Source organism: Talpa occidentalis, unplaced genomic scaffold (assembly GCF_014898055.3).
Source record: "Talpa occidentalis isolate TD23 unplaced genomic scaffold, MPIMG_talOcc4v2.1 talOcc4.16, whole genome shotgun sequence".
Lineage (NCBI taxonomy): Eukaryota > Metazoa > Chordata > Mammalia > Eulipotyphla > Talpidae > Talpa > Talpa occidentalis.
In genome coordinates this window covers 8,773,875-8,801,406 of record NW_023601653.1, presented here as the reverse complement: position 1 = coordinate 8,801,406, position 27,532 = coordinate 8,773,875, and the positions used below count along the sequence as shown (strand labels likewise).

Genomic DNA, 27,532 nt, shown 5'->3' with positions numbered 1-27,532 from the left:
TGGCTGGCCCCCTGGAAGACCGGGAGGGACCCGTGGAGGAGTCCTGCTTGTGGGAGGGTTCGAGGCGGGCAGGGGCTCCCTGCTGCCTCCCGGGTCTTTCCCATGCCCAGTTTCTATGATTCTGGGAATCAGGAGCCATGCTGTCTTTCTCCTTCAGACGCGGCTCCCTCTCCTGGGGGAGTTGGCAGATCCGCGCTGCACTGTTGGCTGGAGACGCATGGGTAGCGGAGCCTGGCATTTCTTTACAGACTCTCACTGTCTCTTTCTTGCGCTGCTTTCTTCCCTTTCCCACGCCCCACCTCTGCAAGTCCCCAGGGATCCTGCTTTCTCCTGCAGTCCTGAGGCCAAAGGCCCTGGGCGAAGAGATAGATCGGGCCTGCCCCCTCCCAGAGGCGCTGCTGGGACCCTCAATGCCTCATTGTCCCTGGCCTCCCAGACCCCATCCCCTCCCAGGGAGAGAAGGCCGTGGGCAGCGTGCTGGTCAGCAAGGCCGCGCCTGTGCGAGCCGGGGCTGGAGTCCTCTCTGTCCCGAGCTTTTACTGTGCAACATCGTGGGATGCTTATTCATTCCAAGAGTCGGCTGGCCCTGAATGCTTTCAGCAAAGATTTAGGCACCGTGCCAGCTGCTAGGGTGCAGCTTGGAAAAACAGTGCTTAACCTGATCGTCAGGGAAGGTCCATTCCTGCGGGAGACATGGGAAGTAAATAATGATTTGGGCTAAGGGCTGGTTCATTTCATTTGTTGAATGGTTACAGAGAACCTGATCTGTGACAGGCACTGTTCAAGGGGCTGGGGCCCTGCCTACATGGTCCTCTGCTCTAGAAAATACTACAATATGATCCAAATGATAATGGATCATATGTTTGCATTGTATGTTCTTTATATTATGCTATTTTATATTATTTATCATATCCTATAACATTGATGTATCTATTATCTGTCAAACTATCATTTCAGGCAGTGGTAAATGCTTGGAAAAATGCATAACTAATAAATAAAACAAAAGTGCTTAGACTAGAAGATCAAATGAATGATTACCAGAAGGGAACAGGGAAGATATGGGGGAAGGGAAGCTGGGTAAAAGGGGACAAGTGTATGATGAAGAACAGAATTGACTTTCTGTGGTGAATATAACGCAGATCTTGTTTTATAATGATGCACACCAAAAACCTATATAACTGGGCCTCCCCAGTGGTGCAGCAGTTGAGCGCTGGGTTGCGAAGCTGTCCGCAGCCTCTGCAGCGCCGGTTCGATCCCCGACCGCCAGGCAAGGGTCCCACATGGCACGCAGACCTCTCCTGCCGCACCCGCTGCTCCCCTCAGCAGTGTACTTCGTCAGTCTGCCTGCTCTGCTCCCTGCTCTGGCTCTGGTGAATTCTCTCACCCTCCCACGCTTCTGACTGTACTCAGTGCTTGTATAAATAAATAATAAATAAATCTTTGGAAAAAAAAACTATATAATACTGTAACAGTAAAACCTTTCTAGCATTACTTCAATCAAAATAAAAAATAAATAAAATAGCCCTCCACCCACCCATGAAGAGTCAGACCTCAAACTGGAGATAAAATGGTCAGGCAAGGTTATTCTGAGGAGGTGGCATTTGGCCAGAAAGGTGACAGGAACTGAGAGGTCCCCCCACGAATGGTGAAAACAAGAGCCCCGGTAGACACCCACCTGGGGTCTAGCAGGTAGAGGGCCAGGCTGGGACATGCCAGCAGTCAGTTTTGCCTCCACAGGTGGACTCCGGGCCTCGGAGCCACACCACCTCCCGGCAAGCTCTAGACGCCTTGGGCACAGAGGCCGGGATTCAGGCTTGGGAGAAGCATCAGAGAAGGGGATATGGAAGCCCAGTTCCGGGCACGTGAGGAAGGCGCCAGGCCAAGGAGGTGCTGTCTCTCCTCTTTGCCTCTTCCGGCCGCCAAGCTGCCCCTCACCTGTGCCCTGCCTCGCAGGGAGGGGGCGCTCCTCCCATGTCCCTTTACTCTGCTCAGGTCACCTCCTCGGAGAAGCCTCTTCTTGCTCACCCTACTTCAAATACCAGTTGCTGTCTATCTTTTCTTTGGCTTCAACCATCTTACTAGAATACATATTATTTATTCCCCAGTTTGCCGTCCGCTTGCGGCAAGTTCATCTCCGCTCCACATAAGCTATTGTCTATTTTGGTCACTGCTGTATTCACTGTGCCTGGCACATCTTTCATGAATGAAATAAAGTTGGGAGAGCTCAGAGGGTGTGAGGCCACTGAGGAGAGCTAATGGCAGCATGTTTCCAAACAGACGCAGGCCCAGGGGCGTGAGAGCAGAGGCTGCTTTGGCAAGGGTTGCTGCGGCAGGCCGGGCACCTGACTTTGCTTGATAACGATCTGCTGGCTGGAAGAATATCTGGAATTTGAAATCCCAAGTTCAGGAAGCTCAGAAGACTCTGAGCAATAATGTGTGAAAGAAAAGGTAAAGGGAGGTTATTTTAGAATGCTCTTTGATGGGATATTTGCAAGCTCCTGGGCTAGAGACCCACGAAAGTGGAGAGCCGAATTCCAGCTCGGGAGCTCATGGGCCAGGATTTGGACCAGTCTCCCTCCTCCCTGCCTTATGGGCCACAACTTATCTGTCTGCAGAACGGAGACGCACAGAAAAGCCTCAGGGATTCTTCTAACTCTGGACCTCTAGGATTTTATAAGACATCCTCTCCTTGGGGACAGGCCTATGCACCTCTGCCTTGCTCGAAACATCCTCTCTGGAAACAGTAAGCCTGGGGTGGGTATAGGGGAAATTTTGGAGTCTTTGATGCCTTTCTTTAAGGTTTTGTGTTACTTCTGCTTTCTGGCTCCCTCTCATCCAACTTCTCTGAGGTCTGACCTTCTAATGAGCGGATGCACATCATCAGCCACTGTGGTTTGAACGGGTGCCTGTAATTTAGTGTTGCCTAATGCTGGAAAGAGAGAGCAGCCCTGCCTAATTAGGCTGGGACCTCATTAACGTCTGCCTCCTTGGGTGTTTTTCATTCTTGGGTTCTCCTGGGCCGCATTTTGAGTCCATCTGTCTGTATAGACCCTGCTGCCTTTGTTACCGCCCTGTGGCGGAGCTGGGCATGAACAGGGTCCCAGAATGGCCAGGGCCATCCACGGACCGTGAATCTCAGCATGCCCTGGAATGGCCCCTGCTCTGATCCTAAAGAGAATGTGCAACATTCCCGAGAACCTGGATGTCTGGGTCATTCTTAAGCACTTTGGGTTGGCCAGCAGAGCCGGACGGGTCTGGAGGTTTGACAGAAACCAGAGTAAGGGACGCTATCAATTTAATTGCCACAAATTACCGATAATTTAACCAACTTGCATGTAATACTTTGCCATTTACAAAGTGCTACTAGAAAATGACCTTGAGCAGAGACTTGGTCTGTTTTGATCACTGATGATTTCCTAAAAGTTATCCCTTTAACACTGTGATGCTCTGCCCTACTCTCCCGTCTCATGAGCCCCAGAGGTTGACCTTGATGGACCACATTGGGCTCTGCTTGGCCTCAGTGTGACCCCAGCAGGAGACTAGAGGACCGAGGCACCAGGAGTAGTGGCGCTTCTCCCAAACCCCACTGTCCCAGTGCCCTGGTTTGAAGCGAGCAGAGTTCCTCTGCAGATAATACTTCAGTTGAGCGGCTCTCCACCCCAATCCACATGAAACCTACTTGATTAAATCCAGTCATTCTACTTCCTCTCCTGGGATGATAATGGCTTCCTGCTGTTGCTAGATTCTGGAAGCCCCTGTCTCCCCCACACCCTCCTCTGTAAGTGGTTCCTTCGTTAAAATCTCTTTATTTAAGCCATTTGGGAGTGGTGCTGTTTTCTGCCTCGTCCCTGTCTGATATAATTCCCAATATCTGGAATAGAGCCTGGACATAAGAAACCCTTAATCAATTTTTATGGAATGAATGAACAAAATTTCCACATACATCATTTCATCGAATGCTTACAAAATTATGTAAAATAATACTACTGCCTATTACAGGTAAAGAAATGAGGGTTCATAAAGCAATACAGTCTTGGGTCTAAGAAATAGATTTCTAAGAGTTACACTCCTAGCTGTATCCTGGATGAGCTCACTGTTTTGCTGCTTTCTGTACAGACTCAGATTCCACTCATGCTAGCCTGGGGTGGGCTCAGCAGGACCAGACACTGTGGAGTGGTCAGGGATTTTGCAAATAAGAGAATAACAAAATCTCAGGATCTAAAGATATCTGGAAATTCACTGGCCATAAAATCTGAGACCTGGATTCAAATCCACGTGCTGGTGCTTTTCCCCCCCAGCTTTAGTGAGGCATATTTGACAAAATTTATGTTATTTTAAGGTGTACATTGTGATATTTTGATATACATAGACATCATGATGTGATTACATCATCAAATTAATTAACATGTCTATCACCTCACATAGTTAACCATTTTTTTTTTCATGTTAAGAACATGAGGGCTATTCTCTTAGCAAATTTCAAGTATACTGTACAATATTATCAACTCTAGTCACTATGCTTTCATTAGATTTCCAGAACTTATTCATCTTAAAAGTTTGTAACCTCTGTTAACATTCTCCCAGTGCCAGTTCCGATTAACCACTATTCTATTTTTTGTTCAACTTTTTTAACTCTTAACATATAAGCGAGCTCATGCAGTATTTGTCTTTATGTGCTGGCTTAATTCACTTAGCATAATGTTCTCCAGGCTTATCCATGTTGTTGCAATGGCGGGATTTCCTTCTTTTTTAGGGCTGAATAATATTCCATTGAATGTATGCCTGTGTCTCTGTATCTTACATTTACTTTATCCACTCATCTGCCAGTGAACATGTAGGCTGTTTCCCCATCGTGACTGCTGTAGAAAATGCTGCAAAAAACATGAGGGTATGTAGACATCTCTTCAAAAACAGTGATTCTATTTCCTTTGGCTATCTACCTAGAAGTGGTTTATGTTGCATAGCAGATATGATTTCTGGATCACATGGTAGTTCTCTTTTTAATTTTTTAGAGAAATGTCCATACTGTTTCTTCATAATGATTGTGCCAATTTACATTCCCACCAACAGTGAACAAGGGTTTCCTTTTCTCCACATCCTTGCCAACACTTGTTATATTTTCACTCTTTGATATTAACCATCACAACAGATGTGAAGTGACAGCTCATTGTGGATTTTGATTTGCATTTCCCTGATGGTTAATGATGTTGAGCATCTTGCCATGTATCAGTTGGCCATCTGCATGTCTTTGAAAAAAAAAAAAAAAGTCTATTCAGATCTTTTGCCCATTTTAAAAATCAAGTTATTTGATTTTGGGTTTTATTTGGTTTTTGAGTTATATGAGTTCCTCATATATTTTGGATATTAATGTCTTCATTAATAGATTATTTGCAAATATTTTCCCCATTCTGTATGTTGCCTTTTCATTTTGTTGTTTCCTTTGTGGTACAGAAATGTTTTAGTTTTGGTTTTTTTCCTGTTATTTATTTCTAATTTATACAACAGTGGTCTGAAAAGATACTTGATGTGATTTCAATCTTCTTAAATCTGTGAGGAATTATTTTGTGTCCTAACATGTGATCTATCCTGAAAAATGCTCTGTGTGCACTCGACAAGAATGTATATAATGTATATCCTGCTGTTGGGTGGAATGTTCTACGTAGGTCTGCTAGGTCCATTTGGTCTAAAGTGTAGTTCAAGCCACTGTATTGGTTTTCTATCTGAATGATCTATCCATTGATGCAAATGGGGCACTGAAGTGCTCTACTATTACTGCATTACTATCTATTACTCCCTTCAGATTTGTTGATATTTGTTTTACATATTAGGTGCTTTGATGTTAAGGGCATATTTATTTACAATTGTTATATCCTCTTGATGAAATGACCCCTTTATCATTGTATAATGCTCCTCTTTGTTTCTTATAACAGTTTTTGACTTCCAGTTTATTTTGTCTGCTGTAAGTGTAGCTATCCCTGTTCTCTTCTGCTTTCTATTTGTAGGGACATCTTTTTCTAGTCCTTTACTTTCAGTCTTTTTGTGTCTTTAAAGCCAAGTGAGTCTCTTGTAGACAGTATATTGTTGGATCTTTCAAAATTGACTCAGCCACGCTGTATCTTTGAATTGGAGAATTTAATCCATTTAAATTTAAAGTAGTTATTGCTAGGGAATGACTTATTATTGCTATGTTGTTAATTATTTTCCAGAAGGAAACTAAAGATCCTTTGCTCCTTTCTTCCTTTTTTGTTGTGTTTCTTTATGATTTGGTGGGGTTTTTTTTTTTTATAGTGGTATACTTTGATTCCTTCCTTTACCTGATTTGTTTTATGGTTGCCGTTGCCATGAGACTTAGATAAAATATTTTACAGTTATATCTATTTTAAGTTGATAACTTGATCCTATATAAAAACTCTTTATTTCACCCTCCCTACATTGTATGTTTTTATATCATCATTTACACATTATATATCATGCACTCACTAACAAATCATAGCTAAGGCTATTTTTAATACTTTTGTATTTTAACCTTCATACCAGAGTTAAAAGTGATTTATATACCACTATTATATTATTAAAATATTCTTAATCTGACTAAAATTTTAACAACCTCAATGAGTTTTATACTTTCATGTTACTAATTAATGTCCTTTCATCAAGTCAGATGCTTAGATCCCCTTACTAATTTTCTACCAAATGGTTGTACTTTTGCATACCCCTCAGAATGGGGAATTTACTCCCTCTTTAAACATCTCTGGCCATGAAACAGACCCCTCTTGTTAAAGAGGCAGTCCAGGGCTCTGGTGCCACACATAGGCTCCGGGGCCAGACTGCCTAGGCTTGCATCCTAGCCTTGTCATTTACTAGTTGGATAACTTGGTTCCATTACCCAAATGACTAGAACTTCAGCTTCCTTATCTAGAAAATGTGGATCATAATTGTACATATAAGGTTGCTGAAAGGACGAAATGACTCAATACCTGTTAAGTGCTTGGATCAGTGCCTAGCACGTAGGAAATGCTATGAGTGTTTGTAAAACAAATAAAAATTCATGAATTCTGCATGTGCAGTTCAAGTTGGCTTAATCTAAAGGGATTTTTTTTGGCACGTGTTTGGTGATGAGTCTGGATCCAGGATCTTGAATAACATCATCAGGTCATATTCTCTCTCTTTCATTCCCACTCTGCTCTTGGCTGTGTTTTCCTTTGCCTTGGCTTCACTCTCAGCAGATCCTTCCCTCAAGGAGGAGAGATGGCCATCAGCAGCAACAGACATCCATGCCACCAGCTCAGCAACTGCAGCAGAACACATGTATCTCTCACCCAAGATTCCAGCAGAAGTTTCACGTGGATTTTCATGGCCTGACTTGGGTCCTATTGTGATACACTGATTCCAGGAGTGGTTCAATGGCATCAACTCCAGATATTACACAGACTTTCAGCTGGGGAGGGGTCACCCCAATGGAAAATCTAGGTTCTGTTCCCCACAGCAGAAAAATTGGATGTTAGGGAGAAAAAAATAGCAGTGATGTGGTTTCCCTGAAAAATGTTCCCCATGAATAACACTTCGGAAGCTCTAAACCTTGTTCATATAGCACACTTGAATGTAATTAAGGGCATTTTAATGGAACATCTAAGTCTCTGAAAGAATATACTGCAAGTCAAGAGTACATCCCTACGTTGGGAGTTGGCAGCTAGGTACTGGAAAGGTATATGCCTGAGGAAGACTCCATGGACCCCCCACCTGCAGGACACACTGAGAACTGGGCTAGGGCTACCAGTTTTGTGTGCATGTTCTCACAGGCCAGTAACCTGTGACTTGCCAAAACTAGCTACCTGGCTGAGACTGTGGGCAACATCCTGGGCATAAACAAAATAAATCTCAGCAGCCCCATGGATTCCTGAACCCAGGGCATCGGCTATCTTGGCATGGCCCTCACAGCCTTGGCTACACAAGGTATGGTCGTTCACAGCAACAACAGCAGCATGTGGGAGCTTGTACACACCTCTAACAATTCAAACTAAAGTCTGCAACACCAGCCACATGGGCTTTATCTGAAATTCATAAGAAATTCAGAATCCCAGGCCCTCTCTGAAGACCTAATAGATGAGAATCTGCATTTTAATGAGATCTCTTGCGGGGTTTGTATGAACATTAAAATTTGAGGAGCACTACTATATTGGTTTTCTAGGGCTGCCATACCAAGTAGCACAAACTGGATGGCTTGAAACAACAGACGTTGATTCATACTTCCAGAGGCTAGAAGTCTGAGACCAAGGTGTCAGCAGGATTGATATCTTCGAAGAGCTGAGGGAGAATTTGTTTCATGCCTGTCTCCTAGCTTCTGGTGATTGATGGCAATCCTTGCCATTCCTTGAATTACAGCATCACTTCGATTTTTTGCCTCTGTCATCACATGGTATTTCCCCTGTGCCTCTGTGTCCAAATTTCCTTCTTCACGTAAGAACATCAGTCATATTGAATTAAGGGCCGACCCTACTCTGGTATGACAGCATCTTAACTAGGTACATTTGCAACAATCCTATTTCCAATTAAGATTACATTCTGAGGTTCTAGTTCAGGACTTAAATCTCTCAGTGTCTGTGTGTGAGTGTGCACATGTGTAGGAAGGGGGCACATGATGTCTTCAGAGTCTGTCATTCCGAGATGCTGGGAGATCAGCTTTTTAAGACACGCCTGGAACATTTTTGCAAAAAACTTGTAAATTCAGGAAAGATATGGCACATCTTCTTAGGAATGTCTGTTTTTGCAGTGTGATTCTTGTCCTGACAACATACCCCACATAAGCCCCAGTGCAGGGTCAATGTGAGAGCTATTTGGAGAGATTCTCCTTCAGGTTGCCCATTGGAATCACTCAGGCAGCACTAGAGCTAGTGACACCTAACTCCTGCCCCAGATTCTAACATGGTTGATTTTTTTTTTTTTTTTTATTGTCTGGGCAACAGGATTCTAACACATTTGCCACATGCAGCCAAATGTGAAAATCAATGTTCCCATTTTTTGCATATTACAAAAGAAGACCATCCAGTTCCTTTCCCACACGGAGAGGCAGGACATTAGCACAAACAATCCCAAATATGAACATATACAAATTCCTAAACACTGAATTTTTGATAATTCACAGTTCCTTTGTGCCAAATGAGGGCCAGGTGAAGAACATGAATACATGTATCTAGCACCTTTCTCAAAGGCTCACATTGGTGGACTTGTTTATTTCTCCTTGAAATTTTACCAATTTTTGAAAAAAGAGTTTGAGGCATTTTTATTCATTGCGTAAAATTTAGAATGCTCTCTTCTTAATAAATGAATCCTTTACCAAAATTACTTATTTCCTGCCCCCATGGGGTACTTTTCATCTGAAAGTATTCTTTCCCTTTGACATTAACACAGATACATTGGAAAACTTCCCTTTGCCCAGTGTTTACACAACATATATCAACAAATTTACTTTTCTCCTTGACAATAACCCCGCAGAACACCTTAATTCCATATACATGTGTTTCAGATGAGTCTTTAGAATAGAATAGAATTGGATTATTAAAAATCTACTCTAACAATGTTGTTGTATATGCTTTATAAATTAGAACTTTTAGCTCATTTATATTTAATATAATTACAGCTATATATTCATGACATTATAAATACTGAGCAAATAAGGGGACTTTGCGGAGGTTGCAGTTCTCACAGGACACCACGAGAGGGCCTGGGAACCAGGCATTTGATGTTTGGGCATTCTCTGACCATGGAAGAACAAGGACATTGAGGGAAGGGGCTGGTGAACCGGGGCACAAAAGAGCGGTCCAGACCTCATGCCTCTCATGGGATGAGGTAACTGAAGGCTTTCAGTCAGGGAAGAGCCATTTACCAACTTATATAGACAAATTTCAGGGTCTTACTAACCAGGAGTAGCTGGACAAGCCCTTCAGAAAGACACTAGCCTGTTTATGTATTTGGATTTAAATCTGCCATCTTATTTTATCTGTAACACCTATGTGTCATGCTGGTTTTTGCCTCTCCTTTCTTGCTTTACTTCTTTTGTTCTGAGATTTTTTACTCTCTCCACACATCTTTCTTATAGTTTGTAAGTGGAATATTCTGTTTTTTTACTGAATATTGTCTAGAAACTACTTCATGCATCTGTAACTTTTCAAAGCCTGTTATTAGTCAATACATTTACTTTTCTCCTTGACAATAACCAAGGGCCTCAGAACACCCGAATTCCATTAACCTCAACCTGTGCTACCTTACTATCATGTATTTTAATCCTTCATATATTTTTTTAAACCACTAAGCCATTTTTATTCTATTGCTTTTTTGTCAGTTCTCAAATTTATTTTTTTATTTCACCCCCTCCCTTTCTTTTTAAGACAATGCTTATTAACATTACCTCCTTTGCCTCTCATAGCTTCTTGTAGTTTTGTTATTCTAGGTTTATTTTCATTTTGCCTAAAACAATCCTTTGCAGTCAGTGAGGGTCTTTTTTGTAAATGTTTTTATTTTTTTCCTTCATTGCTAAAAGATGTTCCCCTGAGGATGCAGTTTATAAGTTGGCAAATTATTTTCTTTTAGGTACAATGAAATTATTTCCATTCCATCACTGCTGCCTGTGGATGGACCATGAGTTTGTTACTCCAATCAAAGTAATCTGCCTTCCACCCATCTCCCCTCCTCTGGCTGCTTTTTATTTTTCTTCATCTTTCTAGAATTACACTATTCTGGCTTAGTGTAGAATTTTTAAATTTATTCTGCTTGAAATTTGTTGAGCTTCTGGTTTTGGTAGTTTGGTATGTTTCTGAAAAATCCTCAGCTATTCTGCCTCTTCTCCATTCTTTGTTTCCCCTCTTTTTTTTTTGAGGCTCTGATTAAATGAATGTTTGACCTTCTCACAAAATCTAACCATCTCTTCTGCATTCCCAGTCTTTTTCTCCATAGGATAATTTTTTCAACTCTACCTTTCACTTCATTAATACCTTTTAATAGTATCTAATTTGCTGTCAAACAACATCCAATAATTTTGGTTATTGTAGCTTTCATTTTTTTAAATTTTTTTTTTATATTTTCCTATTCCCTTCTGTTATCTTCAAATAGGATTTGAAGATCTCTTAATCTGTATGACTTACTTCTTTTAGAAATTGTGTCTGGTAATTCAAATATGTCATGTCTTTTTTTTTTAAAGATTTATTTATTTATGCATACAAGAGCTGGGGTACAGGCCAGAGGTGTGAGGGATGAGAGGATTCACCAGAGAGAGAGTGGGGAACAGAACAGGCAGACTGACTGAAATATACTGCTAAGGGGAGTGGCGGGCAGGACAGGAGAGGTCTGCCTCGCCATGTGGGTTGCTCCCTGGCTGGCCAGGGATCGAACTCATGCTGCAGAAGCTGCAGACAGCTTCACAGTGGGGGTGCTTAACCCTTTGCACCACCAGGGATGCCCCAAATACCTGATGTCTTTGAGGGTCTCCTTCTCTTGTCTATCATTCCTCTTTCTTCTCACTCATGGTGTTGGTGCCTGGTTATCTTTGATTATGTGCTAGCTATTGTACAGAAATTATTTGAAAAATTATTTTAAACCTAAGAGGAAGGCATCTTCCTCTACCTAGGATTTGATTTTATTTATGGCATGCCTGGGATTACCAGGTTTAATGTGTGAGGTTCCTGGAAGGCTAATTGAACAGCAATTCAACTTCAATTACTTAGGACGGCTCACCTACTTGTGCAGGTGTTTTCCATTGGGGTCTCAGCTTATTGTGGGGAGGATCTACTGAATATTTCCCACTCTGAGTGAACTGAGATGTTAATTTCTGTCTCCCTTTCCCTTACTGGGCTATCAAAACCAATTTTCAAAATTTATGGACGTAGCAAGTACTCTCAGGAAAAAGATTGCTTTTGGTTTCATTTATCTCTTTGTGTTTCCATTTCCTCACCATTCTTTTCGTAATACTGTCTTACTGTTATGCTAACTCTTTGATGACTTTTAGGTTATCATCATATAAAACAAGTTTTCACATTGTCTTCTGTGGAAGATCTGGTCCAAATAATCTAACCCATTATTAGAAATAGGATGTTATGCAATTTCTCTCTTGGCACATGGCTGGCATTTTAAAAATGCTGACTGGATTAATTCAATTATCATAATTTCCCAAACATGCCTGTTTGCATTTGTAAAACCTGTCTCCTATGCTCAAAATACACAGAATGCCCACATACTACAATTTGACAGGCTCCAAACAAATGTTACCTTTTCCTCAAAGTGTTTCCTGTTTTCTGTTACCCCAAATCTGCATTCTATCTTCCCTCAACCAAATGCTTACAAAGCCTGGTCTGCACCATTTATGAGTACTTAACTAGAAAGAGATGTATTTATACACTTTTTTCTCTCTCCTGTGAATTTGTACTTGTCATTTCTGATATTTGATGAATCCCCTTATTTCCCTCCCAGCTCAGCCCACAGTAATTATAAACAGATTTTTTTTTTTTTTGCAAAATATTACATGCAGTACTTCTAGGTTTGATTCCTAGAGGGATTCTCTAAACACATTGCCAGGATGCAGTCCATCCTAACAACCACTTATACAGCAGTTCAGAATAAGTGGGGTGCATGCACAAACATACCTCCTACTTCAGAGCTCTGTCACCATGCTGCCCAGGACAGACAGAGGAAGAGAGAGACCAAACAGCAGCTCTGAGCAGACACGCAAAGCCAGATACAGAACCCGAGTCTTTTCTCTCCATGGGTTCATGCTGGGATGAACCACGATTGCCTCCCCATAGTATCTGTGCCATAGTCCTTCCCTTCCCAGTGATAACTCTGGAAGCAGACATTCTGTACACGCAAGTCTATGCAGTTCAGGAGTTAGATCAAAAGCAGTAGAGAGAGGGTTTGACCATGTGAGTGTCTGATACACGTCTCAAGTGAAGCTTTTGGGATCTCAGTCCTCCTTACCTTACAACCTTCGTCCCATTTCTCACAACTTGCATGTCCACCATGCAGCCCCCAGTAACATAGGCAGCCAGATTCAATTCAGAGAATTCAGCCTGAAGGTGAAAGCAAAACCAAAAGAATTAGCCAAACACCAATGAGACTAACAAGGACTAACATTTACTGAGTGCTTATAAATGTGCCCGATACACAATTATACCTCATCTGAAATTTAGGAAGTTGGTAATATTTCTCTTTTTGAAAGGCAAGGAAGCCGAGGTGCATGGTGACATGTCCAAAGTCACATAATTAATAAATGGCAAAGGTGGATTGAAATACACACATCTCTGATTTAAGGGCCTGTGCTTTTAACCACTGCTGATTTCTGCCTCCTTGAAGGAAGAAGCAGCAACTCTTGCTCCCTGACTATATGAAGCAAAATGCTGTGGAATATAGCATTTCCTCCACATTTCTTCAGCTTCACAAAGTGGTAGTACAACATCGTAGTTACGCAATCCTGTATCTCTGTTAAGGGAATCTTTGGGCTATCTGCTATCTGGGCCGTCTCCTCACTCCATCCATATGGTTACAGTAGAAGCACCATGTTTGTGCACTGAGGTATTGCTTCCCACAGTTGATGGGGTTAGCACCTGAGCCGGCGTGGAGAAATAAGATGTCTTTCCATGAGGATTTGGAACTGCTGAGTGATTCACGCAATTTCTTTCTAGGTGGCTATATCATTAATACACAAACATGGGTATAATTGGGTACCATGTTTTCACCCATCTGGATTGCGGGATCACAGAAAACAGGGTGGAGAGAGAGAAGAGAGAAGCAGGAAGAGGAGGGAAAGGGTGAAGATAATCACCAAAGGGGTAGGCAGAGGCAAGAGAAGGGAAGTTCTCTTGATGTTTGTGTGCCGATGACGATCCTGCCTTTGGATTTTATGCCTCCTCTATATTCTTAAAGTTCATCTCTCTGTTTGCTTATTTGTTTACGCAAGCTTTAGTGAAGTTCATGTGCTTGTGATCAGAATCGTATGGAATACACCCCTCCCACCAGGTTATATGCGTACTGGGGATATGGATTCCATGTGATAAACATCTGTAGTCATTTCCTAGGTTTGCTATCACAAAGCACCACCACTAGGTGGCTTAAACAGCAAAATACTGTTTTCTCAAGTGCTGGTGGCTAGAAGTCCAAAATCAAGGGGTTGGTAGGTTATGAGAAGGACTGTCTCTCCTTGGCTTGTAAATGGCCTCTTCTCTGTCTCTTCATACCATCCTGTGTGTGTGTCTCTGTAGCCAAAGTTACCCTTCTTCTAAGGACACTGTAGCGGCAGGATGGCCACAGGGCAAGATCTCTATGATCTGAGCAGACGGAGCAAAGGAGGAGAGCCCTCAGTGGCTTTTCAGGCTTTTATTGGGATTTGCCAGGTACAAGGCAGGCAGGGGTTCTGGGGGGCCAGGAGGCTGGCAGGCCTCCCAGCCCCTAGCAAGTCTTCACTCTGTCTGGGCTCTCTGGCGTTCTCTCACGTTCTCTCTGCTTCTCTCATGGTTTGTTCTGCTGGCGTCCCCGTGACACCACCCTTATAAGCCCAGTCTCTCAGCACAGGTGTATCCACTTACGCGTGCCCACACTCTACTCCAGGTGCCCGCCATCAGGCATGCATTCAGGACCACAAGGATCCATCATCCATCCTGATGGCGGGAGGGCAGAAAAGCCTGATACTTTTTCACTTACCCTACAGACACCATTCATGCTGGATTAGGACCCACTCTAATGACCCAACTTTAACTGGCTTAGCTCTATAAAGATCCTTCTTCCAAATAAAGTCACATTCTGACGTACTGGGGGTTAGGGCTTTAATGCATAGAAAGGTGCAATTCAGCCTATAACCCCATCCTAAAAAAGTTCATAGTACCCTACTGTGTCTTATACACAGTAGATGCTAAAGTTATTTCTTTGGATTTAATCAGTAAAAAAGTAGCAACTCACATGTATGAAATAACCACTGCCTGCCAGCTGCTGTCCTAAGCATTTTCTGTGTGAATTCATTTAATCCTCACACTTGTCCATGTGCCTCTCTCTGGGGCAGAGAGAGGTTAAAGAATGTGTCCACCATCACACAGTAAGGAGAGAGGTAGGATCGAAACCCAGGCAGTCTGGCTCCTGCCTGTGCTTTAAACTGTTGCACATGACCCCCTCCCCTCGCCTCCCCCCAACTGCTTAGTTGAATAAGGCATTAGGTGGATTACAACTGGGAATTTAGGAATCTAAAAAAACTATTTAAAGAGAAAAACAAGTTTACATTGAAGGGAAATGTAATTTTGCATTGATTTAAATGCATCCCCTTGGAATCATTTAACAGGAATTATGACCAAAGGCCTAGCCATTTCCCCAGATGGCATTAAAACAAACCCAGAGTGCTTATGTCTTGCTCTAATTAATAACCTCATTATGCTGTGGCAAGGTGAAATGAAAAAGAGCCCTGTTAATGAGTCCAGGTTAGTAAATAGTGGTAATGACCTAGTTATTAAGTCTAACACCTTAAAAGTTCAGTCCCATCATGTTTAAGATACTTCATTGGCGAGGTTACAAAGAAGAATTAGCAGGAAAAGCTGCTGCTGGAGTGTAAAGTGAAAAAGAAATTAGGAGAAAGTTGCAACACAGCAAGTTTCTGGACCCCAAATAGATGAAGAAAGGGGGCGATCCAGACTCTTGGATGGTAAAATCTCTAACCAAAGGTGAGGAAGCCCTGGGGGCTGTGTTGCTGCCCCAATGGAAAGAGAGGTGGCATGTAGATAAGAAGGCACCCCCAGGCTTGGATCTAGGAGTTACAAGTTCATCTTGTTCAGATCAGGATGTGGAGAATCACTTCCCAATCATGGTTCATGAATAATTAGAGGGGGTAAAGGCCTAAGTTATAGGGTTAGTAAGTTTCTGTAGATCAAGCAAAGAGAACTGGGGTGGCAAAGCAAAGACACCCCTGTGTTTAACTTTCAAAAACTTCATCATGAAAATGAACTCAGAAGTGTCCAAGTCACTTCTCTTTCATGATAACCTTCCTAGAATCTTAAAGAGCTGTCATTATTGAGTTCTCATTAAACTGCAGTGGTTTGAAGTGTGTCTCCCCCAAAGATACATCACGTCCTAACTCCAGACACCTGCAAATTTGACTGTCTTTGTAAACAGGGTATTTGCAGATGCAATTAAGGATCTAACGATGATATCATCCTGGATTAGGGAAAGCCCTAAATGCGACAGTAAGTCCTGATAAAAGAGAAGGGGAGACAGAAAGAGACAGGGGTGATGGAGAAGAGATTGGAATTACACTGACAAAAGCCAAGGAACACCAGAAGACACTAGAAGCTGGAAGAGGCAGGAAAGGATCTGTCCCCTAAAATCTTCAAAGGGTGTACAGATTGGGCAATACCTTGATTTCATATTTCTGGCCTCCAAAACTATGAGATAATAAATTTCTGTTGTTTTAAGCTGCCAAGTTTGCACTAATTTATTGCAACACTCCTAGGAAACTAATAACATACTTTTGGGAATTGAATGGAATTTCAATACTGCACGCAAATGTGCCAGGGTTCAAAGAAGACTGATGTGGTTAGGTAGGGTTCCTTTATCCAGTTCACCAAACACAAACATGTATGCACATAAGTATACATATTTGTACACACATTCATTCTTTCTCACTCTCTCTCTCTTTCTACACACACACACACACACACACACACACACACACACACACACAGAGAAATACACTGGCTATTCACCTGTATTTTAAAACCCTGCTTTCGAAGTCACTTAGGTTTTCTGCATAAGTTAATCATTTGACGTCAAAAACATCTTGGCCCCAACTCTTTTGAATGTGATGTCTTTTTAAATGCTACACACTCAAATATAAGCTGTTCGATATACTAGCTGATGGATGTCGTGAAGTTACTAACTGCTTTAAAGCTCAGTTCTCAGTTTTGACATCTCTAAGATGGAGATGATAATATCAATAACATCTGTTTTTTAAGGTTTGAAAGGGTCAAGATACTGCACATTAAATACCTAATAATAGAACACAGAAGAGCATCTTCATAAAATCAGTTGCCATTATTAATTTCAAATATTTCATTTTCTCAGTAAGAATAAATGGAATGCATAATAATGATATAACCAGAGAATAAGCGACCCTTTCAACTATAACATAAATTTTAGAAAATTGAAGGATAATATAAAGGTTGTGTCTGCTTATGTCTACAGTGAAATTACAGGACTGTATTTACATTCTCATCTTAAACAACTAGAAAACCAGACAAAATATATTAAGTAATAGTTTTCAGACATGGACAAGGCATTGCAGAACTATGATTTCTGCAAGAAAGAAACAAACAAAATTATCACTATGATTACCCCAGCTTACTGCCTGGAGGCAGTATCCAGGCAAAGAGCAACATGGGCAAATGCCAAGAGAGCTCAACCATCTCACTGAGCTAAGGAGCCAGATATTAGAGTTCAGGGAGGTCAAGGTGGCTAGAATTTGCAGGACAGAGTGTAAATAGGATGCAACAGCACAGAAAAAGACCTCCAGGGGGATCTGCAAGTCTTTGAGTACTAATCTGAGCACATATGAAAAGAAGCTACTCAAGGTGAAGGAAAGAACTGTCAGTGAACAGTAGACTCAACAATCTCCAAAGCATGCAAAGGATTGAGAGTAATTCGTACTTTCACCAACTGGACTATAAAGATTTTATAAAATGAACAGGATCCTCAAAATTTGGTAGTGGAATCGAATTATCCCTGGACTACAGCATGCTCTGGATCTAGGAGGAACAATCTGTGTAACTTTGCTTGGAGCCCTCCTGGTTTTCAAACTGAAAGTCCATCTTCCCAGAAATCCCCCCAGTCTGGCTTTTAACTGAAAGTTTCATGTAGGGAGGAGCTCCTTAGCCCAGACAGATTGGAATGATTAATCACTGTCTCTGGATCTGTCCTAAGAAAAAATTAAAAGCATGCCCTGAAGGTATCAAGTTTATTCCAATAAACATTATTTCATCCCAAAACAAAGTACATTATTTAAAGGAGTACATATTACAAAGACTAGCATAAAATTCTCTATGTAAAATTTAGGATATTTGATGATAGATCATCAAGCATGCAAGGAAGCAGGAAATTATGACCCATAATAAGGAGAAATTAATGACTAAGAACAGGTCCAGAAATAAGAATGGTAGGAAGAGCAAAAACTGAAGATAAAACAACTGGAGGGAAAAAAAGAGGAAAGAAATGGAAAAATTAAAAAATGGAAAATAGGATTTCTTGAGATAGAAATGTAATATCTGAAATGGGAAGTGTCATGCATGATTAGACACTGCAGAAGAAAATACTAGTGAACTTGAAGACAAAGCAATACCAACTATATTAAATGAAGCCCAGGAACAAATATACTGAAAGGATAAAAGAACTTCAGTAGTTACAGCACAATACCAAACCATCAAATATATGTGTAATTGAAATCACAAAATGAGGATGGGGGAAAACATAAAAAAAAAATTGAAGTGGTCAAAAGTGGGGGAGATGTAAGTACCCGTTTATGATTAAACTCATGTCCAGTTCCAAGAACACACACAGAAAAAGGATGGAACATGTTCAGTTTCCTGTAGGGTTTTTCCTGTAGGGTTCAGTTTCCCTGTAGGCTGCATCCTCATTGGAACTGGCACCTGGTAAGGATGAAATGCTAGGCAGATGTTACTGAAAACATGGGCTTTTCATGTTTATTTCCTAATAATTGCATTTGCGATGATGATAATGCTGATGACAGAATAGACAATGGCAATTACAATCATCATTCTGATAATAAGTTGGAGGATGCCATTAGGCCAATAGATCAATGGGAAAGAAACTGAAATGGGGACTTGGCATTGGAGGACTGAGTGGAATGTACACAAGAAATCAAGAATGTGTGGGAATGTGGAGGTAGCAGCTATCAGCCTTGACTGTGCAGGAGGATTTCAACACAAAGAGATGTTGTCCAGAGTTCTTGAGAAAGGCAAGAAGCTGGCAGACAGATTGTTCTGGAATCCAAGGGTAGCTGATAAGATACTGGAAATTCCTGTCAGTTAATGAAGACCTATCTTGTCCAGATTGTACCCTTAAACCCTCAGTGTGCCCCTTTACATGGCTTTCTATAGTCCATATATTTTGCAGAGAGAGAGAGAGAGCAAGAGAGAGAGAGAGAGCAAGAGAGAGAGAAAGAGAGAGAGAGAATGAAGCAGCTCACAGGAGAAGGTGGGCAGCCTCTAATACCTCTTCTAATGATAGACAAGTTCTGAACCTCTGCCTATTCTTTGACCTTTCTTGCTGCACCTCAATCAGAAGAACTATTAATCAACTAGTGGGGACATCATGCCACTACTAACAGTGGGCAGGGCCACTGCTTGGCTGAAAAGCCAGGCAACCACAGGTGATTCTGGCTTCTTCTCTGCATCTGAGTGTCCGCTGCTCTGGGTGGTCATTGTGTTAACTTCCTCTCTGGCCTGTAGCTCCTCAAAGACTCTGACCTCAGTACCCATCATCTCTCTGTCACTGTCTCTCCCTTGAGTTGGTAGTAAATTCTGATTCCCAAATGGCCAGATGTTGTGACAGGAATTTTGTTGCCACTTTGCAGGGGGAATGCAATGAGGAACGCAGCAGTTGTGGAGCAGGTTTGCAAGGCAAGACTCTGCTATTTGAACAGAAGTTCTTGAGCCACTTAATGAAAGCACAAAGGCTAGTAAAAGCTGATCATGCAACAATGGTATGAGAAATAAAGCCTGGAGGGTGGGTAGGAATAGGGGACAAATTTTTAGGAGGCACAGGGGACATCGTGATCATGCATCAAGAGCCATTTGCATCAACAAAGTATTTGCTGTGATAACAATCACAGGCAGAGTTACCCCGAGACTACCATGTAGATAGTCACGTAATCAGGTCAACAGCGGCCTAGGCATCCCTGGGCCTGCCTCGTGATATGACCTATATTCTAGGTAGTCAAAGAATATTCTGCTGTGATTTGTAGATAGCAAAGAGGTCACAGTTGCCCATGAGTGGCCAGCTAATAGCTAGCTCATAGGAACCCACAGCCAGATGTTTTGCTCTGTTTTCCACAGTTGTGTGGAATGATTTAGTAACAACAAAAATGTATTTAGGAAGTACCACTCACAAGTGAGATTTTGCCTTAAAAGAGGGTAAGAGTCTGCACTGCTTCAGTCTAGAGCCTCAGTTGAGGGGTGGGACCGCAGAGCACAGGCCTACCTTGGTAGACCTCGGCCACTAACACTCAATGGTATTTTGACTCTCATTGGCTGTCTCTCCTTGCATTTCCTGCTACCTTAGGAACCTGGAATAGGGGTGGTAGTGATTGTCAAAATAGGATTAGGGCATTTCTGAGTCATGTGGCAAGTTATCATCAAAATTCCACCCTAATCCCTCACAGATTATTATGTTTATCCCTGGGAATGAAACTGTGTCATTAACCAATTCCTTAAAAATATCAGGATTCTACAGGCACTGTGACCTTCACATCTTAAACTTCTTTCACAGAAAGTCTCATAGAATCTAAGAGACTCATAAAAGGATAAAGAGCAAAGGCAATAATAACAATAATAAATATAGAAAAGCTAAGTCCTACATGGCCAATATCATGCCACATGATTTAGACCCTGACAGTCTGCGTGACACTACTTCTCACCATGCCCTCTACCTCCAGTTCCGACTCACTCTGCCATGGCCACCCCGACCTTCTTTCCACTGTCAAACAGACTGACCAAGCTCTAGGCCCCAAAATCCCAGGCATAAGCAATTCCTGAGCAGACAGCATGGCGGCTTCTTCCCGCCACTCACCTCTGCTCACTACCCCACCCCACCCCCACCCAGCCGCCCAGGTGATTCCCTGCAAAGCACGTGCTGTATTCCCGGTTCATTTCCTTGCTCGGTTCTCAGGCTTGGGGACCCATCTGGCATTAATATTTATAGTCCATCCCAATCAAATATTTAATCGTCTCTCACTAGGACAGAAGCTCCGGGAGGTGGCAAGGGGCAGGCATTTTGTCTGTTTTGTTCACAGCTCTATCCCAGCACCTGGTGTACAGCACAAGTGCTCATTTTGTTCAAAATGAACAAAAGTCCATTTTGCAGATGTTAAAAGTGAGGCCCAGTGAGTCAGTGACTTTGCTCAAAACCACACCCCTGTAATTGCATCAGCGGGAACCCCAACCCAGCAACCCTTCACATTGCACCTCGTGGCTTATGTGAGCTGACCTGGGTTCGATGCCACCAGGCAGGCCTCAGGCATTGCCTGTGCCTGTGGCTGGCCTCCTTTTTATACTTCCCCAGGTCCTCTGCACCTCAGCTGGCAGGTCTGTCAGCAAAGCCCACGGGCCCCTGCCCCCTTTCACCACTCTGCCTCTTCCAGGTGCCCCGCCGCTGGCAAACACTTGGCAGGTGGCCCAAGGCCCACTGTCTACAGGATGTATTTCCTGTCAATTTTCCTGAACTGGCCGTGTGTTTCGTTCCAAGGGCCAGGTGGGTTCAAGTAACTCCTTGGCTCACATTTCGGACCTAACCTCTTTCCACCAGGGAGACTCACCTTGCAGACAAAAGAGGCCTGAAAGGTGCACAGACTCACTTAATGATCCATTCCAGAGGAGGAAGCCTGCTCCACAGCAGTGCTGGGCATCTCAGTGGAGACCCAGGCCTCCGGCCACTGTGGCTCAGTAAGACTGTCGGCACATGCTGGGCGCATGCAGCGTTTTGATGCTGCCCATTAAAAAATCATGAGAAGATTTAATGCAAGCTGCACCCCCAGGGTGCATATGAGAACAGCTGGGCCCTGCAGAAACATGGCTAGGTTTGAACTTCAGACATGGAGACCCTAAGGTCTCCGTGCATCTAAGGTCTGGGACTAGGTACTTCAGAAAGACCAGCAGCTTGAGCACTCAGGGCTAAATGCTGGAAGAACGAAGCAGGGAAGTGGCACATTGAGAGATGTGTGCAGGCGTGGGGGATGGGCGTATAGCTCAGAGTGTGGTTAAGCATCTCTGAGGAGGTGACATTTGCACAAGGGACCTGGAGGCAGTGAGGAGGAGTTGAGTGTTACCTGGAGGAAGTGAGTTCCTGCAGTGCCAGCAGGCACAGCAGGTTTTCTGTGATCCGGGCAGACGGGTAGAGGAATCCTGGAGCCCTCGCTTTTTAATCCTCTTTCTACACCATTGGTAGTGAGGCAACCAGGTGCAGGGCAGGCAGGGGGGCCGGAGGGCCAGGTGGCTGGCAGGCCTCCTAACTCCCGCAAATCTTCACTCTTTCTGGGCTCTCGGGCATTCTCTCATGGTCTCCACTGGTTTCCACTCACTCTGCTGCTGGGTCCTCTGCCACTCATGCCTCTGCTGCCACGCTCTCTTCTTTGCTCTGTGTCTCTGTGACCCCGCCCTTATATGCTCTGCTTCCAGACTCAGGTGCGCCCACTCACGCACACCCACGCCACACGCCAAGCGCCGCCATCAGGCAGACGTGTAAGACCACAGGTGTTGATTACAGACGCTAATGGCAGTAGGGCTGAAAAAAAATGATCACTTCGATTTACCCTACAGTTCTTCACAAAACAGCAAGACCAAAGGCCTGGGGGTGTGTTTGCTTGAGTTTTTTGTAGTCGTTTTCATTGTGTTAAGTAAACCCAACATAAAATTTGTCATTTTTAAGTATATAATTAAGTCCATTCACATGGTTGTTTGAACATCACCACCACTCACCTCCAGAACATGTTTGTCATTTCCAACAAAAACTTCGCTACCTATTAAAGAAGACTCCCCACTTCCCATCCCTGCTTACCACTAGTATCCACCAGGCTAGGACCTCTGAATTTGCCTCTTGGTTCCTCATATAAATGTAATCAGGAGCATTTGTCTTCTCGTGTCTCACTTATTTCACTGAGCATAATGAATTCAGGAATCATTTCTGTTGAAGTCAGTCTCCGAATTTCCTTTTTGAAGACTGAGTAATATTCCACTGTATGGGTAGACCACATTTTGTTGACCCATTCATCTGTTAGTGAACACTTGGGCTACTTCTACCTTTTGGCTATTGTGAGCAATCTTGTTATAAAGGTGAAGTGCTTGCCAATATCTTCACAGTTTACACATTTCTATTCGAGTCTCTGCTTTCAATTCTTTTAGGTCCTCACCCACAGATGGAGTGGCTTGGTCATACAGTAATTCTAGCCTTCATTTTTTCAGGAACTGCCAGACTTGATTTGCAAATTTTTCAAAGTGGCTGCACCATTTTGCGTAGCTACCAGCAAGGCACAAGAGTCCTGATGTCTCCACATCCTCCCCCACACTCCTGATTTTCTGTTGCTTGATTCTAAGGAACAGTGAGAAGGTTGGCAGGAATGGATCACATGACTGAACTGGCGTCCACATGACAGACAGAAGGCCAGAGTAGTCTAGCTTTGCAGTGCCTGTGGCATCAGGAAGGATGCCGGTTATAACTCAGAGTGAGATGTGGTACCTTTGGGAGATGTGAGCTGTGGAAGGTCATGACTCAGTTACAGAAAGGAACTCAGACTCATGCTTCCAGCTCCAGAAACATCAGGTCTCCATGATCCTCCCTTCTCCTGACCTGCCAAAGGGTTAAGTAAATGCAAACATGGGCAAAGGCGGTGAAAAGAGATATTTCCTTTCCCTGGCGGATACACCTGATGCAGGAAGCAGACTCGTGCTCCGTGGGAATGAGAGGCTGGCCAGACATGGGCTTTGAGAAGAAAATGAATGTCGCCTGGACACAAGATGGCTTAGCACTTCCCGGGGTAGTTTCTGAGAGCTACTGAACCGCCTAAGGCCCCATCTGTTTTCAATCTTCTTAAAAGGGCCTCGTGTGCTGGCGCCTCTTTAAAATAATGCACACATGGAGTTTCTAAAATGCAGGAGAAAAAAGGTCCAAGCTTTTCCCTGCCGGCACAGCTTATGTGTTTATTTTGGAGCAGGCTTTGGGAGTTCTGAGACCAGACCCAGCTAATTTCTCTTCCTGAGGTTGATTTGAAGTCCCCATAGACTTCTGCTCCAAGCATTTAAAGTAGCTAGGGATGAACTGATCACCCTTCCAAAGTCCTCTAAAATACCAGCAAATGAAGGCCGGACTCAGGACAGGGGAAGCCATAGGGCCGCTTCCCTCCTTGCTAAAGAGTCATTTCCAGATTCCTTTCCCTCAATAGGGACTTGTATGTCTAAAGGTCAAGCTCTTGCCCTCGATGCTCATTCTCTTCCTCAGGACTTTAAAGACAGCAGGGCCAGAGAGGGCTCAGAGCCCACAGGGACCAAATCCCCAAACGGGGCCTCCCACAGGGAAGCATTAGGGAAAAGCACCCTCGTGCATTCCCATGTCCAGAGCTAAGGTGCGGTGACAGGAGCAGGCAGGCCTGCTGGGCCGTCCCCCCCAGTGTCAGCCACCCCACACTGTCGACACAAATGCGTGGCCCTGTCCAGGACCATCAAGAGCAGGAAGGGGTCATTTCTGTTCTCCGGTTCAGAGCCATCACCTCATGCAGAATCACACAACCTCAACAACCGTGTCCCAGGGGTGATTTCATAAACAACCTTCTGGAACCCGGAGCAGGAAGTGCAGAGAAGATGCTGGAGAAGCGGGCTGTGTGTCATTGGTGGCCCAGCAGGCACGGCGGATGCCATGATCTGCACAGTCACACCGCTCCATGCACAGGGCCACTTGACACTGCTGATGTGGCAGCAGCAATGCCCAGGGTGACAGTGACGCCGGTTATCAGTCAGAAAAACCATGACAGAGGCCAACAGAGGAGCCCCGATATCTTCGGAGAAGGAGAAACAGCAGTGGTGAGGCTGGTAACAGCAAAACTAGGAGGAGCGGGGCCACATGGGTTTGGAGCCACTGACGGTCCCAGTGGCAGTCTCATAATAGAGCACATTTATAATTTAATATTATAAATTATATTTGCATTAGGACTGAACAGTATAATCATCTCAAGCACAGACCATGTGCTGGGTGCTGTTCTAACTATTCATTAATTCTTACAGGAACCCTGTCGGGCATTATTCTGATGCCCACTTCATAGCTGGGCACAATGACATTGAAAACATACATGGTCCCCTACTCAACTATGATTCCACTTGGGGTTTTTCAGCTTCATAATGGTGCAATCGTGATGCACATTTGGTGAACCATCCATGCCTTGAATTTTTTTCCTCTCTCACTGGACAAGTCATGTGTGACCACACCTTCTCTGGCTACCCTCCAGCTAGCCCTGCCATCACCGAGGAAAATGACCACATGCTACAGACCATTCTTACTGTAGTCAGTGTCAGGATACTAAGCACTTAGCATAAATGAGGCTGTGTGTTACATGATTTCCTCAACTACAGACGAACCTAAGTGTTGAGCATGTTTAAGGCGGAGGAGGCCAAGCTGTGATCTTCAGTAGCTCAGGTGTATTTAATACATTTTTGCATTATGATATTTTCAACCTACGATGGTTTATTTGTAATGTAACCCCAATATGAGTCAGGGAAGTGCTGTATTTCCCAAGGTCACACAGCTGGGAGGTGACAGACCAAGTCTACAAATACAAATGGTCTGGCTCTAGGGTCCCTGCTCTTAACAACACATCGGGTTGGGCTCCCCAAAACCCAAGGCAAATCCAAGTCCAAGAGGGTAGCAGGCCCAGAGGTCTTAGCAGATAAGAGAATTACTACTGAGGCCCTCCCTGGTGGCGCAAGGAGTTAAGCACTGCACTAGAAAGCAAGCTGCAGCCTCTGCAGCACGAGTTCGATCCCCAGCCAGGCAGGGAGCAACCCACATGGCGCAGCAGACCTCTCCTGTCTCGCCCGCTGCTTCCCTCAGCAGTGTGTTTCGGTCAGTCTGCCTGTTCTGCTCCCCACTCTGTCTCTGGTGAGTCCTCTCACCCCCCTCATCTCTGGCCTGTACCCCTGCGTGAATAAATAAATCTTAAAAAAAAAAAAAGAGAATTACTACTGAAGAGGCAAGAGGGGGCCTCCAACACTTTTGCGGGGAGGTTCAGAGAATTAAGGCCCTTCCAGTCCTGCATCAAACAGAGCAGTAATTTTTATTTCTTATTTTGCTTACATTTGGGGTTTTATGTAACACTGAGTTGGAAACAAAAAAAGTTCTGTTTGTGCAGGAGTTGTTCCAAAGCAGCGGTGTGGGGAGGCCTGGGTGTTAGACAGCTGTGTTACCTTGTCTTATCTTCCAGATTCCGAGGCTGTGACCTCCGGGAGCCCGCCTCTCTCCAAGCAGGCCAATTCTTAGACACAGCAAGCAGCTCAACTCTCCATGGAGCACAGCTTCCAAATGCAAGCCAAACATCCAGAGCCACCTTCATGGTCAAGGCCTGCCAGCCAGGCCACAATGCCCCTGCCCTCCCGGAGGAGCTGAAATGACTCAAGTCAGCCAAGTCTAAACCTGCCTATCCTGCCCGAGAAGCCCCCTACAGGCTCTTGGCCAGTTTCCCTTGGTCCCTCCGTGCTCTGACCTGCCTTGGTTGTCCAGGCACCGCTCCCAAAGAGGAGGGCCTGTCTCCTGCTTTCAGGGGGTCACGGGGATAAGACACCTCTCCCTTCACGGTGGTCATTTCCAGGCCTATGTATCTTACCATACCCCACGAAAACAAGTCCAAGTGCCTCACACCCGCCTTTGGTCTGCCTCCACCCAGGCCTGACAGGCTTCCGACTGGCTTTGGGCCTCTGCTGGGTGATGGGCACAGGGCAAGGACCTAAAAAATCAGAGTAATTCATCTCCTGGTGATTTTTCTTAAATTTGACTTGTGGAGTTGTGCAGCGTCAAGCAGGACCTGGCTTTCCAGGACCCCATTCTGTTCTTGGGGCTGCCTAGAGAGAGGCCCCTGGGGGAAATCATGAAAACTTCTGCCTGGATGTCCTTTCCTGTAGCATGAGGGAGAAGACCCCGGCCCAGGGCCTGTCCCACAGCCACTGGGATGGCCAAGAGGAGAGAACAGGCAGTGTCTCTTCCTTGTGCTCTGGGGAGCCCACACCATCATCAACTGGAAGCGCCTCCTGATTTCAGGGTGCCACAGGATTTTGGGGTGCCACAGGGATCTCGACACAAAGGGGGCAGGTAGCCTGTGGCTTGTTTCCACCTAGGACAGGCCTCCTCAGCTTGGCACAACTGACTCTCGAGTGGGGCTATTCTCTGTGGGGAGAGGCCATTTTGCACTGCAGGTACCTCAAAGGCAGCCGTGACCACAAGGCGAAAAGGCCAGACGCATCCCCTGCTGGGATGAACAGGAATGTTTCCAGGTATCACTGAATGTTCCCGGAGTCAAAATTGCCCCTGCTTTCCAGGCATCAATGAATGTTCCCGGAACTAAAAGTGCCCCTGGTTTCCAGGCATCACTCAATGCTCTGGGAGTCAACACTGCCCCCAGCTAGTATTACTGACACAGAAGGGAGGATTTAAACTCTGTCCTCAGGTCCCCTCCCCTCTCTCCCCCACCTGTCCCCTTCCTTCCCCTCCTCTCTCCCTTCCTCCCCCCTTCCCTGATCCTCTTCTTCCA

General features: G+C 44.2%; 1 protein-coding gene across 1 annotated transcript in view; it reads right to left on the bottom strand.

Moving 5' to 3' along the window:
* The window catches only part of SYN3 (synapsin III), a 404,870-nt gene that overhangs the window by 273,806 nt on the left and 103,532 nt on the right, over positions 1–27,532 (bottom strand). The window contains exon 5 of the mRNA XM_054696079.1: positions 12,964–13,055. Within this exon, the coding sequence (XP_054552054.1) occupies positions 12,964–13,055 (92 nt within the window). The remainder of the gene's footprint in view (positions 1–12,963; positions 13,056–27,532) is intronic.